Source organism: Juglans regia, chromosome 3 (genome assembly GCF_001411555.2).
Source record: "Juglans regia cultivar Chandler chromosome 3, Walnut 2.0, whole genome shotgun sequence".
NCBI lineage: Eukaryota > Viridiplantae > Streptophyta > Magnoliopsida > Fagales > Juglandaceae > Juglans > Juglans regia.
Genome location: NC_049903.1, coordinates 6,817,949 through 6,833,967, shown reverse-complemented (window position 1 = coordinate 6,833,967; position 16,019 = coordinate 6,817,949). Strand labels below are relative to the sequence as shown.

The following is a 16,019-nucleotide window of genomic DNA, read 5'->3' as shown; positions in this document are numbered from 1 at the left end:
TTCGGTTTGGACTATTTTTTCTTTTCTATTTTTTTCAAGTTTTTGACAAAAGAATTATATAAAATGATAAAAAAAAAAATCAAATGAATTATATAATCTAAGTTGTTTAACTAAGTATATACTTAACTAGTTAAATATTTTAATTAAGTATAATAAATTAATAATGCTAATAGTGTGTGTACTATCAATAATTAATAGTTAATACTTTGTATTAAAATTCTTACCCTTGGATTTTTATATAATATAAGCATAAATAATTAGACTAGAAGAGAATCAAATAATTACTTGTAATTAGTTAGAAGAAAATTATACAATAACTTGCTTTATGTTTATATAATTACTTAAAAAAATTATAAATATCATAAAAAAATTATTTAAAAATTTATATATTCAATTCGATATGGTCGAGGTGGAAAAATCTTACCTCGAGATCGGAGCGAAAACTCAATTTCTTCACTTTCTTGGATTGGGACGGGCCAATCCCTTAATCGGTCTGGTCCGGACGGATCAACGGCCTATACGATTGGATTTCCGGTTGTACACTAAGCATAACTCTTTTTGTAATCGAAACATTAACCAAAATCCCTTCGTTCTTGCTATTTGTGGGAGTTGTTGAGATCACTTCACACTTGCTCGAATGATCAAACACATAATTTCAGAGGTATAATAATTTTTATGATTAGAGATTATTGGTTACATTAATAATAATTTGCACCATAGTTTTAGTTTGGTACGTAAAAGCAAAGGATCCGAATGCTAATGTGCTGCAATCTACACGCAACTTCAATGCCAAAAAATAAAATAAAATAAAATGATCCGATCCGACACATAAACACAAATCGTGGAAACTCGATACTTGGTCTTAAAAAAACATTTAAGTATAGACTGATTTGTATGATGGGGGAGATTATTTTAAATGAATTGAATAAAATATTATTTTTTTACAGTATTATTATTTTAAAATTTAAAAAAATTAAATTATTTATTATATTTTATATAAAAAATTTTAAAAATTATTATAAAGATATGAGATAAAGATATGACAAATAAAAATTAAATTATTTGTATTAGCTCGATAAAAAATCTATCGTCCAAAGATAATTAAGGGAAGAAAAAGATGCATCAAATCATCACCTCCCTCCCATATTAGAATACAGAATACCTTTTCAAGGATATGCAATGCAATCACTGTAAGCTCCGGATCATTCTCCACGTCGTTTTCAAATCGATCCATTAGCTTTTCCGGACGCCATTTTGGAAGACACGTTAGACACCATTGACGGGGTCGAGATACCTCGTTCGCATGCGCAGTACAAACCTAGAGCACGCAAAAGCAATCATGCAAGTACAACGATAACTCGCTCGGAATTCCAAAGTACATCTCGAGGGTAATATCGGAAGCCAAAAGTCTCGGTCCCTCCCTTTCTCTCCCTCTGGGAAGAAAGTCCTTTCTTAACTTCTCCTCTTTATATCCGTGCTCTGCTTTTCCTGTGTCTTTTGCTCTGTTTTTTTCTCTGCTCTTTTCGGTCGGTACCCACCAATGGCGCCGAGTCTGAAAGACCTACAGCTCACCAAGGTTGCCGGCGCCGGAGGCCGGATCTTTGACAGCGACGATTCCGGTGACCTCGAGGACGTACGGCTCCTAGATTCCTACGATGATGGCGATAGTTTTAATAAAATCGAAGCAGGAATAAGGAGGGTCCAGGTCAGCGTCTCCGGTATGACCTGCGCTGCTTGCTCTAATTCAGTTGAGGGGGCTCTAAACAGCGTCAACGGGGTTTTGAGGGCCTCTGTTGCCTTGCTTCAGAACAAGGCTGACGTGGTTTTTGATCCTATGTTGGTGAAGGTTAGTATTGGGTTGGAATTCCGCATCTTCGCTTTGGGGTTTAGTTTGAATGTTAGTTTGTTATAAATTGGTAAAGGGGTTAGTGCTGTTTTCTGAAAACTTTGAGCTTTTGAGCTCGTCTTGGTGTTTCGAACTATGGGCCAGTGATAGTGGTTCCTCAATTTTTGTGATTTTTGCTCAATCTTGTAAATTTCTCTTTACTTTTTGTTTATGGTGAATTGGGTCCAGGGTTCGTTTATTATTACTGTTATTATTATTTTAAATTTGTGCTGTGCGGAGTTCTCTCTTAGGTTTGTATCTTGATATGGCATATAATGTTTTCATTTTTTTTCAGTTGAACAAGATTGTGATATCAGCCATGCAATTATTAGAAATTGTGATGATTTTTTTTTTGGGTAAGTTAACCATTAAGAGGAAAAACGAAATAAAGGGGTGCCACTCTAATACCTGGCAAAGTATTCATGAGAAACACCCAAAGAAAACTTGATTGTTAGATTTTAAACTTGCCTGTCAAATTAACTATAAATCACGCCTACAGGATAGGTGCCTGCCTCCATTCCTTTAGCTGCCACTGGACACAACTGTACTTCTTGAATTTCCAAACTAGGGAGAGACAAAGCTGGACCAAATTTTCCAGAAGGCCAACTTTTTGAAAGGCACTGCTATATGAGAGGAGAGGAATTGATGGAACGTAATGAGTTCTAGACAACACGAGAAAACTTTAAAAGATTGTAAAAATTTGTTTTAATACTTCTGATAACGGTCGGTTTCTGTTATAGAGTTTGTGGGCATCCTTATGAAATCCTTAATCGTCTTCCTGTCTGGCTGCATGTGAAAATACCTTGCATAGAAGTTTATATCTGCCAAATGGGCACAGAGAACCGTGGATTTGTAAAATACTGAAGCATTTTGTGACTTGTTTTAATTTAGGATGAAGACATTAAGAATGCAATTGAGGATGCGGGCTTTGAGGCTGAGATTCTACCTGAACCCAGTACTTTTGGGACAAATCCACATGGAACCCTATTAGGGCAGTTCTCAATTGGAGGTATGACGTGTGCAGCCTGTGTAAATTCTGTTGAAGGTATTTTAAGAAATCTGCCTGGTGTCAAAAAGGCAGTAGTTGCCTTGGCCACTTCCTTGGGGGAAGTTGAGTATGACCCCCTTGTGATTAGTAAGGATGAAATTGTCAATGCAATTGAAGATGCTGGTTTTGAAGCTTCACTTGTACAGAGCAGTGAGCAGGACAAAATCATATTTGGGGTTGCTGGCATATACAATGAGATGGACGGACAGCATTTAGAAGGCATAGTAAGCCACTTTAAAGGCGTTAGACAATTTCGTTTTGACAAAACATCGAGAGAAGTGGAAATTCTCTTTGATCCTGAAATTGTCAGCTCCAGATCTTTAGTTGATGGGATTGAGGGACAATCCAATGGGAAGTTTAAATTACACGTAACAAGCCCTTATGCAAGAATGACTTCCAAAGATGTTGAAGAAGCTTCAAATATGTTTTGGCTTTTTGCCTCTAGCTTGTTTCTCAGTGTAAGTATTTTCTTTCATTGACATGATTCAATATATGGAATATATTTCTTTTTGTATTTTGCTTCCTTTATGTTGTCATTTTCCTGATAGTTACAACATAATGCCAACAGAAACTAAGTCATGATGCCTGGATATGTTTCCTTTTGAGTCCATGCCAGTTAGTAGGGTTAAGTTGGGTTGAGCCTTTGTCTATCTTACATTGAGAATTGCACTCATATCTCAATGTAATATCTTATAATTTATCAGTATCTTTTGGAAATCTAGATGATACTAGTTGATATGAATGTTTTTGAATTGCAATGTGTCACACGCCCCAACCTACACCCTAGGAGTTGGTAGTTTGGAGTGCTAGAAGATGTGAGTCTAATTTAATGTAAAAATAAATTATTACTTATAAAAATGCATCCTTCAAATGGTTTACAAAATGATTTTGTAGCCCATGCAGACACCAATGATACTACAGTTTCTATTCTTGCCTTTTAAATTAATCCTTCCTTTGGCTCCAGATTCCTGTCTTTCTCATAAGGGTAGTTTGTCCTCACATACCACCGGTGTATTCCTTTTTGCTTTGGAGATGTGGGCCCTTCCAAATGGAGGATTGGTTGAAGTGGGCATTGGTGAGTCTTGTCCAATTTGTTGTTGGAAAGCGCTTCTACATTGCAGCTGCCAGAGCTCTTCGGAATGGTTCAACTAACATGGATGTTTTGGTTGCATTGGGAACTTCAGCCTCTTACCTCTACTCTATATGTGCTCTTCTATATGGTGCAGTGACTGGATTTTGGTCCCCAACGTACTTTGAAACAAGTGCAATGCTGATAACATTTGTATTGTTTGGGAAGTATCTGGAGTGTCTTGCCAAAGGAAAAACCTCAGATGCCATCAAGAAGTTAGTGGAACTTGCACCAGCAACAGCAGTGTTACTTGTCAAAGACAAAGGTTTGTTTGCACGTGTCTTCCTTTTTTTCTTCTTCTTCTTCTTTTAAATAGAGGGTGATGTATTTCAATTTGCCCATCAGAATGGTTGAAGCCTTGATGTTTTAGTAAAATTTTGAAATTGTATCTATCTTTTATCATTTATTTTTACATTGAGTAGGGTAAAAAGTTGATTCCAAAATTTTATAGAACAATCTCAATTCACAATGCTTTTTTCTAGATAGGTGCCTCTCTTGTATATGTCTTGTGTACTTGAGTTGCGCCTTTTACGCTTTTTAATAAAAATGTAACCGCTTTTAATTTTATTGGTTTTCAGTTGGAAGGAGTGTTGGAGAACGGGAAATAGATGCTTTGCTAATTCAGCCTGGCGACACTTTAAAAGTTCTTCCTGGTGCAAAGGTTCCTGCCGATGGTGTAGTTGTATGGGGTTCAAGTTATGTTAACGAGGGGATGGTAACCGGTGAATCTGTACCTGTTTCAAAGGAAGTCAATTCATCAGTTATTGGAGGTACTATAAATTTACATGGTGCCCTTCACATACAAGCTACTAAAGTAGGAGGTGATGCAGTTTTAAGCCAGATAATTAGCTTGGTTGAGACAGCCCAGATGTCAAAAGCTCCTATTCAGAAGTTTGCTGATTTTGTAAGTGTTATGGATATTGTCTGACTGTAATCTTGTCATGCTCGTTCTATTTATATCCTCTATATAGGCGTCATATGAGTATATGCTTTTCCTCCAGTCTTGCTTTGAAAATGAGAAAAGAATGCATTTTAAAGTCACCTGAAAAAGCAATCTATACGGTGTAAGATGACTCATTCCATTATAGCTTGGCAAGTGACGATGAGTGAATAGCAATTATTTTGTGCTTATTGTATAGCCAACCTGTCATTTTTTGACATTCATGATATATATGTATGCCTTCTACCTTTCCATTCTTATAAATGGCAGAATATGATCCCCTTCTCCTTCCTAAAAAATACCTTCAGAATGGATAGCTTTTACTCTTCCACTTGGTTTTTGCCTTTTATAAAGGTCATGTTTTATTCCCAGGTGTATTTTCCTGACCAATCTTACTGGGATTACTGTATTCTGGTGGAGATGGATTTATCCAGTCCTAAGCCTCTGTTGCATAGCTTAGTTACATGGTACCTGTGTTGAGTTTGAGTATCAATGAGTCAGTACCCTAATTTTGAATGAGACATGATATGCATCTTTCTGTGCAAGCCTTTCAGAGGCTGATTGGATCAGCTACCATAATGATTAACACCTCATTGAAAGTTCATCGTAAATATATAAACAATTTGTGCATGATAGACTTTACGCTACTTTCCTTATTTTCTGGGTTCTTTTTTCCCCTCATTTTTCTGCAGTCAGTTCTTGAATTTTATTTTCGAAATTATAGATTGATGTTATAATATACACTGGTATCAATCATTGGTCCTATCTTGGTTGTCTTTGTACATGCAGGTAGCGAGCATATTTGTTCCTACAGTTGTTGCCATGTCATTGTTAACATTATTGGTTTGGTGAGTTCACATTTTCTTGAGGATGCTGCCATGCACTTGTGGATAGTAATTTTATTCCATATAGTTAAAATGGTTGTGCCTCCTTTTTATTAAATATTTTCTTTTGCCCATTGTCTCTAGGTATATTAGTGGATCTCTTGGAGCTTACCCAGAACAATGGCTACCGGAAAATGGAAACCACTTCGTATTTGCCCTCATGTTTTCAATATCGGTTGTGGTTATTGCATGTCCATGTGCTCTTGGCTTGGCAACGCCAACTGCTGTCATGGTTGCAACAGGGGTTGGGGCAAATAATGGTGTCCTGATAAAAGGAGGAGATGCTTTGGAAAGGGCTCAAAAGATTAAGTATGTGATATTTGATAAAACAGGTACCCTAACCCAGGGAAAAGCCACAGTTACGACAGCAAAAGTTTTTGCAGGAATGGATCGTGGAGAATTCCTTAGATTGGTGGCTTCTGCAGAGGTGACTTCCAATTTCCTTACAAGTTTCCTTCTTTTCCCTCAAACACATACTTTTTGTCTTTTTCATGTTTTCCTATTTTTGGTCCAAATATGGTGCCTCAAGAAATTCCAAAGAAGACCTCATAACATCGTAATGATATAAAGCAAAATAGTTACCATACTATTTTAACCGCTGTGAAACAGACAGCTTGCTTTTAATACAGTATTTAGATGTTTTGCTATTTCGGATTAACGGCATAGATGGGCAGATACAAACATTTTAGTTTTTCATTTTCTTCTTCTCATTGCATTACTCTCTCTCTCTCTCCGCCGGGGGGGGGGAGGCGGGGTTTAGAATTTCATCAAAATATCAAGCAATACCACCATACCAGAAGCTATCTTGATTTGTTTATTTTCCCGTCTTAGGCTAGCAGTGAGCACCCATTGGCTAAAGCAATAGTGGAATATGCACGCCATTTCCATTTCTTTGATGAGTCTTCTGAAACCAAGGATGCTGAAAATAATATCAAAGACTCAACTTCTGGATGGCTTTTTGACGTGTCAGAATTCTATGCTCTGCCAGGAAGAGGTGTCAATTGCTTTATAAATGGGAAAAGGGTCCTGGTGAGTTTTCTTTTCATTGAAATTTGCAAATATCGATTTATTTTCAAATATGCTTCATAATTTTGCTTATTGGAGGTGACTTATCCTAAAAAGGTTGGAAACCGGAAGCTAATAACTGAAAATGGAATGGCTATCCCAACCGATGTTGAAAGTTTCATAGTAGATCTGGAAGAAAGTGCCAAGACTGGAATACTCGTTGCATATGACAATACCTTAATTGGAGTTTTGGGAGTTGCTGACCCACTAAAGAGAGAAGCTGCTGTGGTAGTGGAGGGCCTTGGGAAAATGGGTGTTGGGACAGCCATGGTCACTGGGGATAACTGGAGAACAGCTAGGGCAGTTGCTAAGGAGGTATAAAGTTTTATTTCTTAGTAATTTAAACACCCATTTTTCACTATCAAACCCTTAACTTAGAATTATGATATTAGAGAAATGCTAATGTCTTTTTTAGGGTCCCAATAAATTAGACTCTAACCAACGTTTTATCCTCAATATCGTTGGGGAAAATGGTTTTCTTGTTAATTTCTATATAAATATTGTTATTGGAACTTACCAAAAAAAAAAAATATTGTTAAAGGAACTTAGCATCAAACATATGGTTCTTAAGTAATTATCCATTATTAATTTTAGTGGATTAGCTATTCTATGCAGACAGAATTAAATTTGTGGGATACAAATTGATATCATATGTCAACTATAAAGACAAAAAAATATTTATGCTGGGCAGGTTGGCATTCGAGATGTAAGGGCAGAGGTAATGCCAGCAGGAAAAGCTGATGTTGTACGATCATTCCAAAAAGATGGGAGCGTAGTTGCAATGGTGGGTGATGGTATCAACGACTCCCCTGCTCTAGCTGCAGCTGATGTTGGTATGGCAATTGGGGCCGGGACAGATATTGCCATAGAAGCAGCGGATTATGTATTGATGAGAAATAACTTGGAAGATGTAATTACAGCCATTGATATCTCGCGGAAGACCTTTTCACGTATCAGATTGAATTATGTGTTTGCCATGGGTTACAATGTGGTTGCGATCCCTATTGCTGCTGGGGTTTTCTATCCATCTCTGGGGATTAAGTTACCACCATGGGCGGCTGGTGCATGCATGGCTCTCTCATCTGTAAGTGTAGTATGCTCTTCTTTGCTTCTTAGGAGATACAAAAAACCCAGACTTACAACCATACTAGAAATTACTGTAGAGTAGAAAGAGAAAATTGAGAAACTTAAAATTTTTTTAAGTTTCGGCTTCATATGAAGATTATTAGATGGGTTTGAATTCAGTTTGTTATCCCAATTTTGTACATGATTTCTGTTTCATTTGCAGTGGTGGTACTGTAAATTTTGTACCCTGTTCATTTAATTGCAACTTGTATAATAATTTTCCTTTAAGCTTTAATTTATGCTCTCTCTCTCTCTCTCTCGTATTGCTTGTCGAGCTTCATCCTCTGATCTGGTCATTATTCTCCTTTAATCAATAGACATGCTTCCAACTTGGGTTTGAAATTGGATTTTGTATTATACATGGTGTACTTCTAGATCATAAAAATGATAAACATTCAGAAAGGATCGATGGTTGCTTTCAATGATGGCAGCATATAAAGAAATATAGCAAATGTTCAAATCAAACAAAAGTTCTCCGCTGATTAATCAAAGATTTTGCAGCTTTGAGGTGACGCCAAATACTTGGTCAAAACTTTCAAAATACAAACGTGGTTGGTCATAAATTCGTGAAGCAGAATCACTTGGGAAGATTATTTTGTGTTTTCTTATGATTTAAGATTGGCGCTATCTTTGACCCAATATCATCACCCATGCTGTACCCTCTTAGCTAGGCATCAGTTCTATACCACTTGCTCCTTTCACGCTACCTCATGTATATCTTAATAAAAGTATATATATAATGGGAATTAATGGAGGAAAAAAGCTTGTGTACTAATCAATTATAGAAAAATTTAGGAGAAAGATGTTATTTTCCTTTCTTTTTGTTCCATACACCATTAATTATTAATTATCCATGTTAAGCTTTTTTTTTTCTTTTTTTAAAAAGAAAACAACTTTTAGAAAAAATAGATACATATTATATATATGAAAAATTCTATATATCATATTATCATCCGACTTTCATCCCATTAAATAAGATGTGATACATTTATCAACATTAAATGATAAAGAATCCCATTAAGTAAGATGTTGCATATTTATTACCATTAAATGATCATTTATTACATATTTTTTTATCATTTAATGGTGATGAATGTGCTACATACTACTTAGTATGATTAAAATAGGATGAGAGTACATGTGGTGTATAGTATTACTCTTATTTTTTTTATGGGGTGTGTAATGTGAGATAATAAATAGTGGTTGATGATGAAGATAATTTTCATATACTTGGTCATGGTATTAATATATCCATCGAAGCTAGGTCCGACTTTGATATCGACAGAATTTAACCACGATTCACAGGTCAAATTTAACGACAATTTGGATACAATTTTCGGTCAAAACTCACATGCAATGTGCTTGCTTTGCAAGTTATATATTCCTTGGTGATAATGATGGGAGGGCCCATGCAGCCTATGGTTGCAGATCTGGCTAGCTATAAAATCCTTGGATTATACGATATATTGACTGGGCAGCCGTGCATGCATTAACACCAACTTCTGTTTGGAAGACATGTATATGTATGTTTCCTGCGTTAAAAAAAATGAGCATTTAATATCCAACACGTACGTTCACATAGCCGTACATGATAAGCATGTCCTTATCTCAATTTCTTTGTTTTTCATTTGTTCAGTTTACCTTTGAAGAAAACATATGTCGAGTTCACACAACATTAATATATATAATTAGCTATAGCTAGCTTGTCCAAAAGTTCATAAATATTGGCTAGCTTAATGTTAATGATCGCTTTAAATATGTAACCAAGCTAGCTATGCCCACTAATCACAAACATACACAACATGATGAACTTGAACAAATATGGATGGGGCCGGAACGTACTTGTAATTATATATATATATATATATATATTGTTATTTTATCTGCTAGCTTGAGTACTTAGGTGTTGATCATGTATATATACAATTTGAATAATTTCTTTATAGAAGCAGACATTAATTTGTGAATATATATATAAATATATATATATATATATATAGAGGCGTGCTGAAGTCATTTTCTTTGATCTATAATCTTTTAAGCTTATCGGTTCATGATATTATGCATATATATATAAATATATATATATATATATATATATGTTATTTGACACCTTCGACTTTGCTATAATATTCTCGGGATTACTTTTTCTTTGATAGGTGACTAGCGAGCTGGCTATATCATGATCAATTCCCTGTGGTACTTTTCTCATCATGCATGTATAAACGCGCGTTAAATTCCATCCGAAGTTTAATAGTGCGTGCATAATTTCCTGGAAAGGATATTAAGAAACAAAAACCAGAGAATAGCTAGCTAGGCTTGAATCCATTAGTAATATTTCCACAAAGACGACCCTGCATGCAGGAAGATTGTATGTATTGTTTTCAACTTTTCATATATGGTTGACGAATTAGCTAGCGATTGACGTGAACCTTGGGGTGAGGTGCAGTACCAGAGATCACTTCCTTAATTCCCCAATTATGCCGCGATCATGCACGAAGCAAAGCTTGATGGGAGTTTAATTAATTAAAGCTAGCAAGACTCAAGAGAATAAACCAAAGTACTCGAGCTACCTAGCTAATTTCACAACCTTTTTGCCATTACCGATCGATCCTGATCATCATGATGATCTTTTAATTTCTTTCTAGAGTACTTGGACTATAGTACTAATGCTTTCTTATGTCAGCCATGAGCTTTATGCTAGCTATAATGTAATGGAGGACTGGCTTCTTCGCAAGAAGCTAGCTTAATTTATATATGTCCGTTTCATGCACTGGAATTAATTCATAATGTGTGGAACAAGACTCTTGATCAATAGTCAATATACTATAGCAGTACGTACTAGCGCCTAGTGCTTCCCATACTTCACGCTTTGATATCTAATTTAATTTGTGCCCAACAGGCACAAAAAATATGATTTATTGTTCTAATTTCCTTTATTTTTTAGAGCCTCTTTATGTTTTTAGGTTGCTAATTCGATTCTTCAGCTGTAAAAACTCATGTTTATGAAAAATGAAAAAAAAAGAAAATATGGATTGATTAGGGTACGGTATAGCTACGTATCATATCCCTGTATGTTCTAGGATAATTATATATATATAAAATATTATATTTAAATAAATGATATCTAAGTCGTAGGATGTGTAAGTCACATGCATTCATTTTGAAAAAACTAAATACATTTGACTCATAAAAAATGATTTTTTTAAGAATAAATCTACTTTTTTTCAAATGATCAAGTATACAAGAGTACGTACATATTCTAAAATTGTATGTAGCATTACTTTTATACCTAACTTAATGGCTAAGATTAGTTATGATGTGTTTTGGACTAGTAGTATAAAACAAGGAATTTTCAATTCACGTGGCAAAGAAACTTTGGCTGTTTGTGATAGCTTAATAATGATAAAATAAATGCCACATACACACATGTTTGGTGATGGGATATATATCTCAAACTTGCATGGAGAACATGTATGGATATATATGGTGGGTGTGAATGCAGTACATCAGAGGTAATTAATTAGTAAAAGGATGTGTTTTTTTTATTCGATTGTTTATTTATTATCATTTTAATAACTTTTTGACCAGTTATGGGGCTAGAGACCTTCTCACAATAACCCTCCATGGAGTCTAAAACTAAAGCTTCTCTTTTATTATGATGACCTCGTTGATATAAACAGATGTTCTTTCCTGGAAGCAACGCATCCATATACTTTGGCACAAAGTCTCTATCTCTCTCTCTCTCCCTCTCACTATCAAAGAATGGTCAAGTTAGACATGTTTTACTTTGACCAAAAATAGCCAGTATAAAAGCAGTAGATCTCAGCTTGCTTTTTCCTTTCATAACACAGGATTAGAGAAGGGAGTTAGATCAGAAAAACCATGGATAACACTTTCCGGCCTAGTTCTAGTGACTGGCTGCCATTCTACGACCGGGTCGCCATTGAACGGCAGCCAGTGCTTTCTCATGGAGCACAGATCTCGGATGCTACTGTGGTCACGACCAGCGTCGAAACTGACACCAATATCTCGAGTCCAAGCAGCAATCCATCGTTTGCAGCAAATGGTCAGTTGACTCCAAAGGGTAGTCCATCGAAACCTATCCGCAGGAGGTCTAGGGCTTCCAAAAGAACACCAACCACCCTCCTCAATGCCAATACAAGCAATTTTCGAGCCCTGGTGCAGCAATTCACCGGTTGTCCAAGCACGGCCATCTCATTTGGGAACCAAAGAGGACCGGTCAACTTAAACTTTGGGAAAGCGAATCAAGAAAACCAACGAATGGTTACTTCAGTAGTGGCACCCTTTGGGACCAATTATCATCATCAACAGTCGCAGTCTCAACAGCCAGTACTTGCAGATGATCATCAGTATCAACGCCACAATCAACAGCAACAACTGCTGCTACAGGAGCAGCAGATCAGTATGTATTCATTTGGCAACAATATTTCCAGCGATGTTTTTGTTTCGTCCGCCCCTAGCAACGCCCCTAGGCCCATCGTGGATACTGCTGATCACGGGTTTGCCGTAATGGACGATAATGTTTTTTTTCATGAACTAACAATGGATTCTTTCTCCAGTGATGTTAAGAATGATGGTTTGTTTTAGGAAATAGTAGATTATATATATAATTAGTTTGTAGTTTGTTGACTTTCAGATCAATAGTCTTCACCGTCGATCGATCATCAATCAGCTGTGTAAATTGTTGTTCTGCGTAATCCCTTTGGATTATATACATATATATATATATATGCTATATATTATGAATATAATATATGCTCTCTATTTACATGCCTTAAACATGGTACTAGCAGATGTATTATTTTCTGTTTCTCTCTTCTCCTTGTTCTTGCTCTCCTTTTAATTTTTATTGTCTTTTTATGACTATTTCGATAAAATAGCCCGCGAGTTCATATGTTTTCTCTCGCTTCTAGTACGCATGCTTTAAAATAGCAGAGAAAAGTCTCATAGGTTATGAATCATATAACTGAAAAAGTTGGCCGTGTTCTTTGGAACACTTTTGACAATTTAATTAACTGTTGAATCATCTTCTAATAAAGCTTTCTCTTTCGCTTTCCCCAACTTGATATATTTTCTGTTATTTGCTCTAAGCAGGGCGTGTAGGATGATGCATCCCATTAATTCAGGAGTACATACATAATATAAATGAGCAACACGTACAAGTTATTTAAGGTTTTAATTTGGTCGGAAATAACAACAATAATTTGACAGCAGCAAGCAATATTTCAATAACATACTACTGTTGTTTTCATAAGTACTCCTATCAACTTATCTCATCTAATTATTATAATTTTTTTCAATTATCATATAAAATAAAATAAAAAATTTACATTTTTCAAATCTTAAAATAAAATAATATTAAAAATATATATTCTAACAATATTTTATTTAATTTTTAATTTTAATCCTAACTCATTTAAGGCTGTGAACGTCATGCATGACAATTTGTTAACATGCATGACCCTATTATATATGACGGTGTTGATTTTGAACCACAAAAATCCATTACATTGTTCTAAAGTTCCAAAATCACAGCAATATATAGTGCAAGAAAAGCCTTTTCTCATGATCATATATGATATATATCCAGCACTAGTGCATTTAATTGGTATTTGCAGGTCTTTTTATATACAAGTCTAATAGGCGTCACCATAAATGGTGTAGTCAATAAGATTGACTTCATGAGTGAGAAAAGGGGTGAACGAAGGATTGAAGTGCGCGCAAATTAAACTAGTTCGAGGGTCGATCCAAGTGCTCCATATATATATATGCATGCATGCGTCAGCCATCAAAGAAAATATTCTGTTTTATCCAAAAGTCCAACCTCATCTTAGTTGATTTTCAATCTTCGGACCGGTTGCCTCTTGACTGGGCATACCCTAATTATGTATGCTTTTAAATCATCAATATTGTCTATACCCAACAAAACAAAGGGCGGGGAAGAAAAGTCAAGTACGGTATGTTTTCGGCAACGACAAAAATAAATGCAATACATATATATATATATATATATATATATTACCCACCATATTCACATTTTATTTTGATCATACTAAATAATATAAGATATATTCATTACTATTAAATGATAAAGAAGTATATAATTAAATCTCATTTAATAGTAATAAATATATCACATCATACTTAATGTAATAAAAATAGAATGATAATATGATGTATAGAATTTTTCATATATATATATATATATATATATATATATAGCTAAATGATGAACATTCTTTAAGATTATTGATTAGTATTTTACTTTATCAGTTCATGTAAACAATTTATACTTCTAGAGATGTTTACGAATTGAATTAGTATTTTATGAACCAACCAACACATGGGGCAAGTAAACCCACTATATATATATATATATATATATATTATATAATATTATTGCTTAGAAATAAAAACCCCCCACTGTAATATAATATTATTGAATAAATTCACCTTTTCAATTTTGATCGTACCGGATTTCTAGATGATCACGACTTGATACTGTTTGTCATCAAATAATTACGGCATTCAAACAAAATATATAGCTCCACTAGATTTGCACCTGCAAATCAATATGATCACGATGGAAGCTCCATTTTGTGCTTTTGGGCGGCTTGTATATATATATGGGATGGCGTCATCAGTGATTAACAGGCCCGGTTTGGATATAAAAGTTCTCCAACTTATTTTAATTTATCTCATTTAATTATTATAATTTTTTTAAATTTATATATAAAATATAATAAATAATTCAACATTTTTAAATTACAAAATAATAATATTAAAAAATAATATTCTAATAATATTTTATTAACTTTTAACTTTCATATCAACTATTTCATTTTAACTCACTATCCAAATCTATCTTAATTAAATGCAAGTTTTGACCCTTTTATTTTATTATGGGTAGTGATAGAGTTACAATTCATTTACTACCTATTTACTACTTATAATGTATTTGTTTTTTTATCATTTTCTTTTAAGTATTTTTTTAACATCCTTAATCATTAAGAAAAAATTAAAAAAAATATATAATTTTACCAATAGTCACTTCCTTAACCATTAAGTAAAATAAAAAAATTAAAAAAAAATCAAATACAAAAAGAGTAGTAAATGAGTAGTAGGAGAGTAGTAAACCTATCATTTTCCTTTCTCTCAAATGCAATCCATCAGTAAAATTGGAGCATATTCTATTCTATATTGATTCTAGCATTGTACAATCCCGCATATGCATTGATCACGATCTAAATCATCATGTGTTGGCGAGGTACTAGACCAAGAGGGGAACGAAGACTGATCTTGTGTTGATCATTGATGCATGGGTTGCTGGATATTATGTATATGCATGGTTCTTCTTTTGTTTTTGTCATTCAAGCTAGGAGTTTGTCATGGATTCAGATAACTATGATATTTTTGTGATCCGTGATATTGGAAAAGAGTTCTTCTATATACAATCGTCTACATAAAATCCTTACGCACTCCTGTACAGATAATCCATGTCAACTCCCTTCAATAACCAAAACGTTCCTCATGTTCTCGATTTTACCAAAAATCCCTTTGCCACTAAATTCATTTATGCCTAGCAAGCCTGCACTCCTCTGTGCCGTTCGAGTTTCCTGTGCATTCCACCGACATCGACCTGCTTAGCTCCTCCACCAACGTTGGCCTATGCAGATCCTCCACCATCTTCGACCTGTGCAGCTCCTCTACCACCATAGATGTCCCAAAACAAAGCTTTGCAGCAACCGAATTCCACCCAGCCCATACCACCAAAATCTCCCTTTACTAGCATTGAGTGGCTCATCTCCTCCAACACTCATAGATCCTCATTTTCTCTTTCCTCCATCATCTCTCTCTCTCTCTCTCTCTCTCTCTCTTGGTGAGATCCAGCCTAAGATCAACAGGTCATTCCCCACTCC

The 16,019-nt window shown here is 34.9% G+C and overlaps 2 protein-coding genes across 2 annotated transcripts; both read left to right on the top strand.

Annotated features, from left to right (window-relative positions):
* Nucleotides 1–1,164: 1,164 nt before the first annotated feature.
* On the top strand, nucleotides 1,165–8,317 carry LOC109002521 (copper-transporting ATPase RAN1-like). Its single transcript, XM_018980307.2, has 9 exons — nucleotides 1,165–1,846; nucleotides 2,777–3,391; nucleotides 3,898–4,327; nucleotides 4,641–4,966; nucleotides 5,792–5,850; nucleotides 5,971–6,313; nucleotides 6,718–6,915; nucleotides 7,009–7,266; nucleotides 7,643–8,317. The coding sequence occupies exons 1-9, from the start codon at nucleotides 1,541–1,543 to the stop codon at nucleotides 8,117–8,119; spliced, it is 3,012 nt and encodes a 1,003-aa protein (XP_018835852.1). The 5' UTR covers nucleotides 1,165–1,540; the 3' UTR covers nucleotides 8,120–8,317.
* A 3,605-nt stretch (nucleotides 8,318–11,922) lies between these two features.
* Nucleotides 11,923–12,885, top strand: LOC109002519 (VQ motif-containing protein 22-like). Its single transcript, XM_035688838.1, has one exon. The coding sequence runs from the start codon at nucleotides 11,962–11,964 to the stop codon at nucleotides 12,685–12,687; it is 726 nt and encodes a 241-aa protein (XP_035544731.1). The 5' UTR covers nucleotides 11,923–11,961; the 3' UTR covers nucleotides 12,688–12,885.
* Nucleotides 12,886–16,019: the final 3,134 nt, after the last annotated feature.